The sequence below is a fragment of the Ahaetulla prasina genome, chromosome 7, assembly GCF_028640845.1.
Source record: "Ahaetulla prasina isolate Xishuangbanna chromosome 7, ASM2864084v1, whole genome shotgun sequence".
Lineage (NCBI taxonomy): Eukaryota > Metazoa > Chordata > Lepidosauria > Squamata > Colubridae > Ahaetulla > Ahaetulla prasina.
The window spans coordinates 54,935,801-54,949,925 of NC_080545.1; the positions used below are offsets into that span (position 1 = coordinate 54,935,801).

Below are 14,125 nucleotides of genomic sequence, written 5' to 3' on the forward strand. Positions count from 1 at the left end.
CATAAGTTTGAATGATCACTGTGAACAAATGGCCATTAAGCAAGGAAATGAAGCCAACACTTCAAATAGAATATATATAGTAACTCAGGTTCGTTCATAAAGTGCAAATGATTATGGAATAAGTACAGTTCAGACTCATTTAATTTGACAAGTTCTTCTACATATTTATTAATATAGATATATAGTTACATGGAAAAACAAATATAAGAACACCTATATTTTTTCTAGAGATTTAATAGCTATGTTTGCATTTGGGTATTTTCATATTTTTCCTGTAATATAGTCAAAGTTTATAAATTGTTTCTTTAAATGAATATGCTTGTCATCTCCAATTTTATAACTGGGCAACTGCCTGTATTTCCTTATAATGTGGTGATGCTGTTTTCATAAGAATGGTTACCAAATGTTTCTTTCTAGACTGGAATAGCATTAATTTAAAGCTAGATTATTCATCATCTAATTCATATTCCAACATTTAACCAGAAACACACTGGTTAGTTTGAAATGGCTTCCTAATCTTGGCCAAAACTCCCAATAAATCACTTTTCCTAAATATTATTCTTTCATTTCTGAAAATATAACAATAGTAAAAAATTTGGAAGCATTTACTTTGATTTGCTACAAATGCTAGATGTTGGCAGGACTCTAAATATTCTTTCTTTTTAAATCAACAGCTAAATTTCTTTTATGTAGAAGTTAAATAAGCACTACATCATTTATCATCCCTTTTAAAATATGTACATAAACTGAGTCTTCACTTCACTAGGTTTATAAACCATTGTGTTCCTATTACAAAGCTATAGATCTTGATGGAATTTATACAGGATGAATTTGACCCTGAATTTTAAAAAGGCTATAACAGTGATTCCCAAACTGTGAGCCGCGGCTCCCCAGGGAGCCGCGCTATCGTCATGGGGGCGCCGCGGAATATCTGCGCCCGCTGGGTCCGGCGCTGATGCGCCATTTCTGGGGCGTCTGGTGCACATGCGCAGTTGCAGGTCGGATTTCCGGGGAGCCGCGGGCGCGTCTGGTGCGCATGCGCAGTTGCAGGTCGGATTTCCGGGGGAGCCGCGGGCGAAAAAGATTGGGAACCTCTGGGCTATAAAATGGTCTTTCCTAGATATTCTTCAATACTTTGCATTGTTTTAGAAACATAGTACTGTTTGTACCAAGGAGAGAAGATGAAGTTTTTAAGGAGAAAAAAAAGATAGTTATTTGCAAAATATTTTCCCCTGATTTTAGGGAGATTAAATTTCTGTGGTCCAACCTAAATACCTATTAGCATAATTTGATCTATATGGCTTTGTCATTCTTACAGCTTTCTTTTCAATTCTGCGCAACCTTTTCTGCAGGTTGTGCTTATTTTTTCGACTTGGCAGCAATATGTTAACAGAGCAATATTTTATTTTAGTAATAAGAAACTTCCTAGTAACATTAGATGAAATGAATACAAATACTGGTTGAAGATAGCCAATAACTGTTGCTGTTTTGTTCGTGGGGTATGGTTGCCTCTTAACTTCTTTGCTCTTTGATTTCTTCTAGTTACCCACAGAATCTTTGTTTTATCGGGCTGTGCTGCAGGTTATTGTAGAAGAATGTTATGGCATCAAGAGAAGGTAATTGCTGTAATTTTATATTTTGTTATAGAAACAGAACATTTACTTCTTGTTGATCCTGAAATCTGAGAACAATGAGTTTATTAAAAGAAAAGCTATTTTTTGTTTTTTGTCTATTTGAAAAAATATCTATCTGTAAATTTGACTCGGGCTTTCTCAGCAAGCTAACTTTTTGAAATCTGCTTTAATTCTTTGCTATCCCAGAAGAGAATATATGCGGCTCATGGTTGAACTGTAGAGTTGTAAGATGGGTCATTATCACTGAAGACTGAGAATTGAGTTTTAGAATACAGAGAGTCCTTGCTTATTGACCATTCAAATTGTATAGGTCACATGGTTTCCATTACATGCAATAAATACATTTTTTATTTTTGTTTTTAATTAAATGCCACTATAACATTTTTGTCAATGGGAAGAAGTAGTTCCTTTTGTAAACTGTAGGGGGGGGAAGGAGATGCCAGTGAGTTACAGCCCATATTACATCTCAGGTAAACCAGGCTGAGGAAGATAAGCCAAGACAGTTCTTCAAAAGACTTCAGAATTGTTCTTCATGGACTGAGTGTCTCTCTGTGTGATGTTGGAAAAATAACAAAAGAAATAATTTGTCATTTCAGTGATCGTAATATTGGAAAAGTATATTCTAAATCATCTTCATTTTTGGATTATGTTAGAATTTCCTTGAAAAAGCTTGAACTAGATGAATCAAAGGTAAATATCTGGTTATAAATTGAAATTCATATAGTGAACACACTGCAGATTATTTCCGTGATTTGTTTGGTAATATAAATTATGCTGAGATCAAGGAGAACATGCAGTTTTGTAAGAGCTGACAATTAAATCTAATTTATATACAATAGTCATTGCCAAATTCTAATATTTACGGAGTATAAGAGCCATGGTTGTGCAGTGGTTAGAATTCAGTACTGCAGGCTACTCACTGTTCACTCCAGGAGTTTGATTCTCACCGGCTCAAGGTTAACTCAGCCTTCCATCCTTCCAAGGTTAGGTATGATTTTTGCCTTCTTTATTAAATTTTCCTTTTGTTGGGGGCAATATGATGACTCTGTAAACCCATTAGAGAGGGCTGTAAAGCACTATGAAGCAGGATATAAGTACTATTTCTATTGCTAATTATCTGAGGAATATTTCCCCATGCTACATTTAATCTACTGTAATTAAAAAGTAAAACGTCATGGATAAATGATGCTAGAACAGCAATTACAGAAAATGGTGGGACATTGCATACCCCATGCCAGTGCAACATGTATTCTAATTCATTGAAAATTTAAATAAGCATTTATCAATATTTTTTATACAGTTTGAAGTCTTTCTGCTTCTCTGTTAAATCACAAAGAGACAGTAGTAGTAGTAGTAACAGTAATAATAGTGTACCTTATTGATTAGTCAATTGATCATATCAAATAGAAGAAACAGGTAAATTCACTTTGATAAGCGATAGTAAACAAGAAACAGGTATGATTATATTTTAAAGAACAGGAAATTCCTATGTTTCTTTAGTTTAGCAGTCTGTAATGTGAATATGAGTTTTGCTATCACAATCTGTTATGAAGCATTATCTACTAAAAAAGAGATATGCAAAATATACATATTGGAATAAGTGTTCATGAAACACGTTATGATACAAACATTTGTTTTAGCAATGACTTAATATATTGTGGTATTGCAAATTTTAAATGTAGTTACAGTGTGAAAAATAATATTTGTAAATAAATTTTGACTTTTTTAATACATAGATTGTCTTAAAACAGTGATGGCTAACCTTTTCTGGACCGAGTGGCCAAAGTGCATGTGTGCGTTCACAAATGCATGCACGAACCCCCAAAATGCAATCTCCTGCACGCACCCCCCCCGCATGTGCCCTGCCCGGCAAATGCGCATGCAGACCTGCATGTCCCCCACCCCTATGAATGCACACATCCCCGTGCATGCATTTCCCCTGCGCATGCACACAGGCCCCTCCACATGCACATACCCCCGCACATGAGTGGCAGAGACCCGAAGACCAGCTGGCCAGCAGGAGGTGCGCATGTGTGGCAGAGCTGAGGTGGGGCAACAGCTCACGTGCCCACAGGGAGGGCACTGCGTGTCACCTCTGGCATGTGTGCCATAGGTTTGCCATCACTGTCCTAAAACATTTAAAGTATCTAAAATAATCTATCTGTACACGTTGATAGCACAATCTTATCTTTGCATTGAGCTCTCTCAGTTCTACTTGAGTTTTATAAATATGTTGCTTCTATGACCTCACATTTCCCTAACATAATGGATGATAATATGCCCATAGCTATTAACTTCTCACTAGCTGGCCTATTTGTATTGTATGATACTCACAAAATTTTTGCCAGAGAGACAAGTTACTATATGATCCATAAGGATGATCCATCCTTTCAACTTTTCCTTTTTGTTTTCTCCTTTGGAATTACTATTAAAGAACACAGAAAGCATCATTTGTTTATGATAAAATATCTTGATATATCTTTGGCTTCATAGTATTTAGCCAAAGTGCATATAACTAAAATAGTCACATACTCTTAGACTTCATACCTATACACTACTTAGACATTTTTAAAAACTATATGTTAAAACTATCTCAAATTCAGGGAATAGATGAAATCTCAGGGAAGAGAATGTTTTTATCTTCCACTTATTTGTCTGCGTACTCAGCAGTAACAGTGGCTTTTATTATAAGATACAAATTGGCCTTTCAGAAGGAATTACTGTTATGTCTACTTTATTTAAACTGGGTCCTGCATAGCATTTTATATACACATCCATATACATTTCTAGAACTAATTAATGAGAAACAGCTGAAAGTAAAAAAAAAAAACTTCAGTTTTTGCTGGTGAAATTTTCTTCAATAGCGATGGTGCAATTTTAGCAATAGTTTACTCAGATATAAGCCCAGTCAAATTCAGTGGAACCTATTGTCAAGAAAACTTTAGTATGAAATTATTTGCAGCTGTTTAGAATTTGGTTTGGCTGCTTCTTATTAGCTTGAGTTTTAATGCAAATAGATAATCTAAATTATAATAAGCGTTTCAGTAAAAGTATTTATCAGGCATTTGTGGACAAGACAATGTAGTTCCGTTGTCAAGTGAGATTATGAAAGGCTGATAGCATAGTTGTAAAAACTTTTATTTATGCAATATTTCATGGATAACTGTACTTTAAATATAAACTCACATGCAATGTTCATGATCCCAATGCCAAATTTCAGTTTAATCTGACAGTTTTAACAGCTGTAATAGCTACACGAATCATCTGACAAACTACAGACTTCAGTTTAAAGTAAGCAAACTGAAAATTTAGTAAGGTGTTGGAGAAGAAGGAACAAATCTCTGATAGATAAACATTCAAGATCAAATAAGCATGGACTTTTATTATTGATACTTTTTTCACTGTCAAGAGTTGATGACCTCTTTTATGTGAACATATGGCAACTTCTTGATAAAAATTGCTTGTAACCTTGTATTTATATTCTAAAGTTTTAGTAATTTGGAGATCCAAGGTTCTCCTTCAGTTCTTTAGAAGGTATTATATAGTTGCATGAAAAGACCATTCATTGTAGTTTACATCTGCTAGTTTAGGCATAGTGAACAGTTCTTGGATGTCCAAAAAGAGGGGATTCAGTCATCATGTTCTTTACTTCCTGTGTGACTTGTTTTCTGTCAGTTATATCTAAAGATCATAACTATATGATCAGTTATATCTAAAAATATAGATATTTGGCTAAAAATATAATTTCCAGATAAAATCAGTGCGAATTAAGAGATGGAGATGGAACAGCAGCACATTCTTTGACTGTTATTAGTGTATCAATACATGAAAGCTTTTTGCTTTTTGCTTTTAACTGAAAAAGAGTTTCAAAACTATGTATATAACCATACAGTATATATAATATATATGCTCTGTGGTAGTACAAGTAAATGGGAAAACAGCAAATACTTTCATTGCATTAGTTTTATCACTGTTCATGCTTCATGAATCTAATCAGGCACTGTGGTCTAACCACATATTTTCAAATTGATTGTTGATTTAAGCATTTAATAAGAAAATATGCTTTTATTAATGTGACTTAAAATTGCATTTCCCTTTTTTTCCAGTTATGCTATACTGTTTCATACTCAGTTTATAAATTACTATTAATATGTTCATTGAATATTCAGAAAACTACCTGTTGTTTTTTTTTAAAAAAATAGTGACATGGGAACATTCTGGTAAGACTTGATAAAGTTGCACTGATTTGTAATAATTGCTGTATGTTTTAAAGATGCTTACAGATTAATGTCGTCATGAGCTGATATATTATTTTCAGATACTAAAACCAGACTGTTTTTGAACACTTCAAATATAGTTCCTTATGTATTGCTATCTGTGTTTGAAAAAAGTTTGAGAAGTCATTATAATAAATTAAAAAATGTTGATTGTAAAATAATTGTTTTATTTTTGAACTGTTTTAATTATAAAAATAATTTTAGCATATGCCTCAGGCAAATGTTAGTTGCCATCATCAGTGTTCTTGCTGTTGCAGATTTCAGATAGCCTTGTATTGGAATACCTTGAAAAATACAAGCACAGAATGAATGAATTGGAAGCTTTTAATATGGTAACATTGAAATATTGGAATATTTTTGCTAGCATCGCATGAATAACACTTGTGCTAACATTTTATGATGAAGTAGGTCAGTTTGTGTTTGATATTTTCTATAAAGAAGGAAACAAACCACATAACCTTTAATTAGGAGCATATTCTGTTCCAAAATTATATTAACACTCATTGAGAACATATGAAGATTCTTTTACTAGTCAAATAAGTTTTAAGAATTTTTTTTCTCCTTTTAATACATTACTTTGTTCAACTTTGAACAAAATTGCTGCAACTTAAATGTTTTTTATGCTGTGTTACACCTCAGAGATACTATGTAACAGATACCACATTTAATAACTTTCATAGACTTTGAACAAGATTATGCTGCTTTTTTTAAAGATGTCCAGTAAAATGGAATTGGCAAGATAATACAAAGTTTGTTTTTAAAGATAAATATTCCATGTTCTTCAATAGATTTGGCAGGAAAATGTAGTAATTTTCTGTTCAGTAGTAAAACAATAAATGCCAAAAATGATTTCAGAAATTTTTCTGAAACAAAAATATTGTAGATGTCTTTATGTGCAGTCACAAAATACTCTATTTTTCAGAGTATAAGACACACTCCCCCCCCCAAAAAAAGTGGGTGGAAATGTCTGTGCGTCTTATACAGCGAATGTTGCCGAAGCCTCGCCAACCCACCAGCCCCCACCCTTCGGCCTCTGCCTCCCAGCAATTTGCCTCCTTGCAGCAAACAGCGTGGTCAGCTTCACCACAGCCTGATTTAGCATAAACAGCTGATTGGCGGTTGGATCTGCCTCCCAGAATACCTCCGATCAGCTGTTCCAGGCTGTGGGGATCGTTGCCACCTATCGCCTCCGCACATCCCATTTTCGGCCTCCGCACATCCCATTTTTGGTCTCTGCGCGCCCCATTCTTGGCCCGTTCCAGGCGGTGGGAATAGGTGGCAGCAATCCCCGCCGCCTGGAACTGGCAGAAAATGGGATGATTTTTTTTCTTGTTTTCCTCCCAAAAGTTAAGTGCGTCTTATACTTCGGAGCGTCCTAAAGTCCGGAAAATATGGTAATTGTATAACATTTACATGATTATATTAAACAGCTAATAATTATAGACAAACCCTGCTTTACCAATATATCTTTTTGACAGCAGTTAAAATTGTTTTGGCCTAGCCGCTTCGAAAATCCTGCTTAGTATCCTTTGGACAGGTTTGATGAAAAAGTCATTCAGTTGACTCTTCCAGTCAACTAAACTTTTCGAATCTAATTGAGAATATAATGTCTTTAATCTATTTCTAAAAGCCCTTTCTTAAATAGTCTTGGTTTTATGAATTAAACTAACAATCCAAATGAGATCAACATTTTGAACTGGATTGGAGCTGATTCATAGATAATAATTAATATCCTTGAGGTAAAGAGATCAAAGGAGAGTTTACCTTCAAATATTTGAATAAGAAATCTAAATCTGTGTTAATAGGTAGTATTTCTTTCTTCTTCAGTATAGGTTTTAGAAATGTGATTCAGTTGTGTTTAAATTTTCAGCTGAAAGTTGTTCTAGGACCTTGCATAGAGGTGTTGATACTTCTAGATCGTCTCTGCTATCTCAAAGAACAGGTAAGTCTTGGTAGATTTAGCCATGATATAGGTTTGTTTTTAAAATATTTGAAGCAAATCATGGCTCCTTCATATTAAAAGAAAAAAATAATTGTTTCTGTCTGTTTGCCAAAATTTTAAAGTCCAATCTATCATATCCATCATTTACCAGCAAATATTTTTATTTTGGAAAAAATTGCTGTAATAAAGTTTTTATGTAGTTTAAATTGCATGTTAAATTACTGCAGTAATTTAACTGCAATAATATTGAAGTGATACTGCCTATATAGAAAACTTAATTATTAATGCTTGAAACAGTAAATGACTTTTGTGCAACTGTTATTTTCTTTAACAGTATATTCTTTTCTATATTTATGTTTCAAAAATATTTCTATACTTTGTGGATCCTAGATAATTTTTACTAAGTGACTGTAAAATTATTGTTTGAATTACTGATTGTTCTAAGTTAAGGATTTAGAGTTAAAGAACATACTTTCTTGACTATTAATCCTGTGTCTGTCTATAACAGATTGTACTTCTGTGGCAGATACATTTGACTTAAGATTCATTCTTGATTCATGACTATTTGGGATTTATGCTACTTGATTTGTGATTATTTAATTCCAGTAGAATATAAAGATATATTTCCCATTGGCTTGAGTCAAAACCAATAAAGGGTGTTACACCAATCTTATTATTTAAGATTGTGAATAGTGACCATTAGACTTTTCCAGAGATAGTCTGATTTTTCTTTTCTTTTTAACAATCTTCAAATTATGTTGCATGGACTTACGTTTCCTAAGTAATTAAGACATTTGATTACTTAATGGAATGGTGGTGTGATACATGGATGTAGAATAGAGACAATCTGGTTTAGTTCCGTTAAACCACTGAAGAATGTTTTAAATCCTTGTCAGCAAAGAATGTTCTGAAAAGGAAAAAATCTGTAAGAGATTTTAGGGAGTATAATTTTTTTTTTATTCTAATGGTTCTTTAATTCTGAATAAGAGGCTTTTATTTCTTCTCCCATCTGAGAATATTGAAGTTCTGGTTAGTAAACTGAAATTAAAAGCTATTTGATTTTTTAATACATAGTTTTATACTGCTACTATTGTATTGAGTTCCCAGTTTAGTTCTCCATATGCAAAATTTATGTTGGAGGAAAATCATGTTAGTCTTTGGTGGCAAAAAAGTCGAGTCTAGCAGCACCAGAAGTAACTATTTTTGAAAAGTTTTCTTCTGTTTTATTTATAACACAGGTTTTTCCTTAGATTTCAATGTGTTGCTAAATCTCAAGTTAATATCTTTTTGATATTTTCTGATCAAATATTATTTTACAGGACAACATTGCCTGGTCTGGACTGGTAAAGTTATTTGATCCAATAAAATCCCCCAGATGCTATGCAGTTGTGGCTTTGAAGAAATAAGACTTTTCACATGCAGGATGAAGTAAATTTGGGGGAAAATATTATAAATTTGTTTTTATTTTTACGACTACCTTACATGATTAAGAATTCCATTATTTGTGTATTTTTATTGCTAATGTGTTATGAAAGCATGGATAAATATGAAAACGTCACAAGATAGTAGAAACAGAGATGGCTTTGGATTCTCAAAATGGGAACTTTATTATCAAGCTGCGAGGCTATTATGGATCAGAGATTGGATAAATTTAGACAATAAAAATGTTTTAACGATTGAAGGACATGACCTACAGGCAGGTTGGCATGCCTTCCTATGGGATAAACGTAACAAGGCACATTCATATTTCTACCGACATCAAATAAGAGAAGCGTTGATATGGACATGGGGAAAGGTCAAAAGGAAACATTATATGAAATTACCAAGCTGGGTTTTCCCAATGGAGGCAACGATTTATCCGAACACATTGGATAAAAAAAGATGAGAAGATACAAAGAGTTATTAGATAGCCAGGGGAATCTTAAATCAAATGAAGAATTAAAAAAACAGGGTATAATTATAGACTGATGGCAATATCTACAGACCACAGTCGAGATATAGAAAAGATATTGAAGAATATGGAATTCAAGGGGTACCACAACAATTGGATAGAATATTTTCAGGCAAAGAAGAAAAATCCATTAAAAAAGCATATAAATATTTATTAGAGGTAGAAATGGAAAAAGAAATAGTGAAAGGTCCAATGATAGCATGGGCACAAAATGTAGGCTGTAATATAAATTCAGAGGAATGGGAAAAAGTAGGGAACAAAAACTGTAAATTAACACTGTCAACTGCATATAAAGAAAATCAGTACAAAATGTTTATAGGTGGCATTTAACACTGGCAAGATTGGCCAAAATGTACACAAATATGAAACCGGACTGCTGGAAGTGTAAATATAAGGATGGAACATTCTATCACATGTGGTGGCAATGCCCCAAAGCAAAGAAATATTAAGAACAGATAAGGAGATGGTTACAGGAGATAATAGGAGAACAAATTGAATTTAAAGCTGAATTATTTTTATTAGGAATAATTAATCAAAGGATAAAGAAGCAACTCCAATATATCATTTTACGCATAGTAACAGCAGCACAAATTGTTTATGCTCAGTGTTGGAAACTTGAAAATATACCATCCAATGAGATGATTATACATAAGGTATTAGAATGTGCCGAGATGTATAAGCTCATGTTAGAAATGAAAGGCAAAGAAGAAACAGAATTTTATGAGGTGTGGGATAAGTGGTATAACTGGTTAGAACAGAGAAACAAAAATCTATAGAAATAAATGTAAATAACTGTAAGAGACACATGAAACAGTACTGTTAAAATGTTTATTGTTATGTAAATTGGAAAAATGGAAAATAAAAATAAAAAAGAGAAATACCTTCATAAAAATTCAGCAAAGAAATTAAAAAAAAGATACAATATTTCTGATAGTATTGTCTGATTAAAAGGGTGAAAATGCCATACCAATGGGTAGGAAAAGGAATGTCATAATTCCAATTTGGTCAAAAAGCTTTGCCTTTCAACTTGTCTTGAGAAAGACTAACTCAGGGACATCTATTGGAGGAGTGGAAATGTTGAAAAAGTCAAGATGGTGGCTACAGTTGCATGATTAAAGCCCTGCATCCGCTTTGTTTATGTCACTCCCTTAAAAAGCGGCGCAGACTTTGATCCCATGATCACAGCTACCATCTTCACATTTTAAATTCTTCCTGATGGTTCTACTCTTATTTCTGAAATCTTAATATTGCACCATATTAGCCTTACACAGGAAGAAAAGTTGTCACAACCTAGTAGGCTTTGGAGTGATATGGGATAACTGCAGAACAATTTTTATGAGAGATCATCTGCCTTATTTTCATTCTCCATCCCTCCATTTGCAAACATCACTTAAGAATTAGAAATATAATCAATGCTCATGAATGTAAATGAATATGAATGTAAAAAGAAGAAAATGATCTTGTAAATATGTCTAAGCATATTTCTAAGAACTGGGAGGTCTTTCTATTTTGGAGCTAGTTATTGGGATAATTTAGCTGCCCCTCTAAACTGTATATTGGAGAGACCTGGTCTAAAAATCTTGCTTTTTAAAGCCTTCTTAGGGAGAAAGAAATCTCATGTTGAATTCTTATCTCCATTCCAGGCTGAAGTAAATCATGAGAGATGCAGGAGCTGAGATCCTAGGTATGAACTTCTTGCCAGTCTTTGCTTATTTCAGAAGTTCTGTGAGACATCTTTCAAGTCTCTTTAACAGACTGAAAGAACCACCCAGGTTTTCTTGAACAACTGGAATCAGATTAAGAGAAAGAAATGGTATACAAATACCTGTTCTCTGAACGAATCTGAGTCCCTGACTTCAGAGGAACTGTAGGCTTGGAAAACCACATGCTTGTTGAGTTTGTGCTTGCTTAGCTGACCTGGTCATAAAACATTGATGAGAATCTAGTGATACAGTGCAGGACTCTCTTCTGTTGAAAACTCTTTCTACCCCTGGGACCATGAAGTGGAATGAAGTATTCCAAATCCCTTTCCTATGTCTTTTACTCTCTTAATCTGTTTTATGTATATGTGTTCTATATTCATGTAAAATATAATCCATATCTTGCATATTGAAATTAAATCCATGGAGGATTCCTATGATTTGTTAAAGAAGTTAAAATTAATTATTTAAAAGTAAATAGTGGTAAATCTTTGCTTTAATTTATTTTGATATGTATACATATTCTCAGAGCTCTCGCAATTAACTTTTTTTCCCTATTATTTTGAGGAACTTTATCAAGAAACTGGTCTTACTATGAATAACTATGTTGCTGAAATAATTGGGAAATGGTGCATTTGTATAACAAGAATCCAGTAGATTTTGTAGACTGATTCATTCATCCATGGCCATGGGAAGATGGGATGGGAGGAGACATTGAATTAATTGTTCTTGCTAGGTGCTTTACATTTTATGGTTTAATACCAGGAACTTGTCCTGTAGTAGTTACACATTTCATGTATTACTTCCTGTAATAGTTGTTTCCATAGAGCTTTTCAGTGCTAAATGTTAGACCCTGTGAATTGACTCAGTAGTATTTGCAGAGATATATACCACTTGGTAACAAAGGGAGAATTGCAAGTTTATTGAAATTTTGCTGGATAAAATATTTATCTGTTAGGAACTCCATAGACTGTATACATGAGGCTTTATAGTTGATTTATGTTTATTTTAAGAAGCCTGAAGATTTTTGTCAGTGGGAAGTAAATGAGAAAGTGCACAGTTATTTTTATTGGATTTTTCCAAGATTTGATGTAGAACTGGGAACTCACTATTTCCATGCATAAGATCTAATTTAAATACTATTAATACGTTATTAATGCAAATGATGTAAATTTATTAATGTTAATGATAACTTGCTAAAAATCATTAGTGGCTGTGTAATAGTTCCACATTCCTAATAAAATATTTATATATATATATAAATGTCTTTCCCTGTCTGTATGTATGTGTGTGTGTGTGTGTGTGTGTGTGTGTGTATGTGTCTGTCTATCTATCTAGTCTGAGACTTTAAAAAATTTTGTCTGTTGGAGTGACATAATATCATTACAAAAGAATCAGCAATTCATTGTCCATATTTAAAAAGTAATTAATCCAAGATAGAGAATTCTGCTGTTGTGTTTTCTATCATCACCTCTTTTCTTATGGCAAAAAGACTCTCAGGGAAAGAGCCTCCTACAGAGAAAGGAAAATATAGATGTTTTTATTTGTTAAGATACTGTAACTTCCACTTTTTTTCTTTTGTAGATTGATCCAGAAATATGATAATGAAATTGCTAAATTCAAAGTGCTAAATTAATAAAGAAAGGCAGCTGGATTTTCAGAGAAAGCTCTTTTTAGTTGTTTAATGATATTTAACAAACCTTCTATAACTTTTTGCTGTTGATTTAATCTGCTAGGTCTAGCTAATATAAATTTGTCTATCTGTCTATCTAGACCCATTCCAGTCCGGCTTCCGACCTGGATACAGTACTGAGACGGCTTTGGTCGCGTTGGTGGATGATCTCTGGAGGGCCAGGGATAAGGGTTACTCCTCTGCCCTGGTCCTATTAGACCTCTCAGCGGCTTTTGATACCATCGACCATGGTATCCTGCTGCGCCGGTTAGAGGGGTTGGGAGTGGGAGGCACCGTTTATCAGTGGTTCTCCTCCTACCTCTCTGACCGGACGCAGACGGTGTTGACGGGGGGGCAGAGATCGACTCCGAAGTGCCTCCTGTATGGGGTGCCGCAGGGGTCGATTTTCTCACCCCTCCTGTTCAACATCTATATGAAGCCGCTGGGTGAGATCATCAGTGGTTTTGGGGTGAGATACCAGCTGTACGCTGATGACACTCAGCTGTACTTTTCCACCCCAGGCCACCCCAATGAAGCTATCGAAGTACTGTCCCAGTGTCTGGAAGCCGTACGGGTCTGGATGGGGAGGAACAGGCTCAAGCTTAATCCCTCCAAGACGGAGTGGCTGTGGATGCCGGCACCCCGGTACAGTCAGCTGCAGTTGCGGCTGTCTGTCGGGGGCGAGTCATTGGCCCCGATGGAGAAGGTGCGCAACTTGGGCGTGCTCCTGGATGGGCGGTTGTCTTTTGAAGATCATTTGATGACCGTCTCCAGGAGAGCTTTTTATCAGGTTCGCCTGATTCGCCAGTTGCGCCCCATCCTGGACCGGGATGCCCTATGCATGGTCACTCATGCTCTCGTTACTTCTCGCCTGGACTATTGCAATGCTCCCTACGTGGGGCTCCCCTTGAAGAGCACTCGGAGACTCCAGTTAGTCCAGAATGCGGCT

General features: G+C 34.7%; 1 protein-coding gene across 2 annotated transcripts in view; it reads left to right on the forward strand.

The window, feature by feature from the left end:
- METTL25 (methyltransferase like 25) overlaps positions 1–12,767 on the forward strand; it is a 38,359-nt gene extending 25,592 nt beyond the window's left edge. The window contains exons 8-13 of one of the 2 annotated variants that reach the window (XM_058189896.1): positions 1,543–1,616; positions 2,231–2,324; positions 6,169–6,243; positions 7,782–7,853; positions 9,173–9,281; positions 11,448–12,767. In XM_058189896.1, the coding sequence (XP_058045879.1) occupies positions 1,543–1,616; positions 2,231–2,324; positions 6,169–6,243; positions 7,782–7,853; positions 9,173–9,259 (402 nt within the window). In that variant the 3' untranslated portion in view covers positions 9,260–9,281; positions 11,448–12,767. Of the gene's footprint in view, positions 1–1,542; positions 1,617–2,230; positions 2,325–6,168; positions 6,244–7,781; positions 7,854–9,172 lie in introns of both variants that reach the window. The other variant, XM_058189895.1, reaches the window with a different exon arrangement.
- The last annotated feature ends 1,358 nt before the right edge of the window (positions 12,768–14,125 follow it).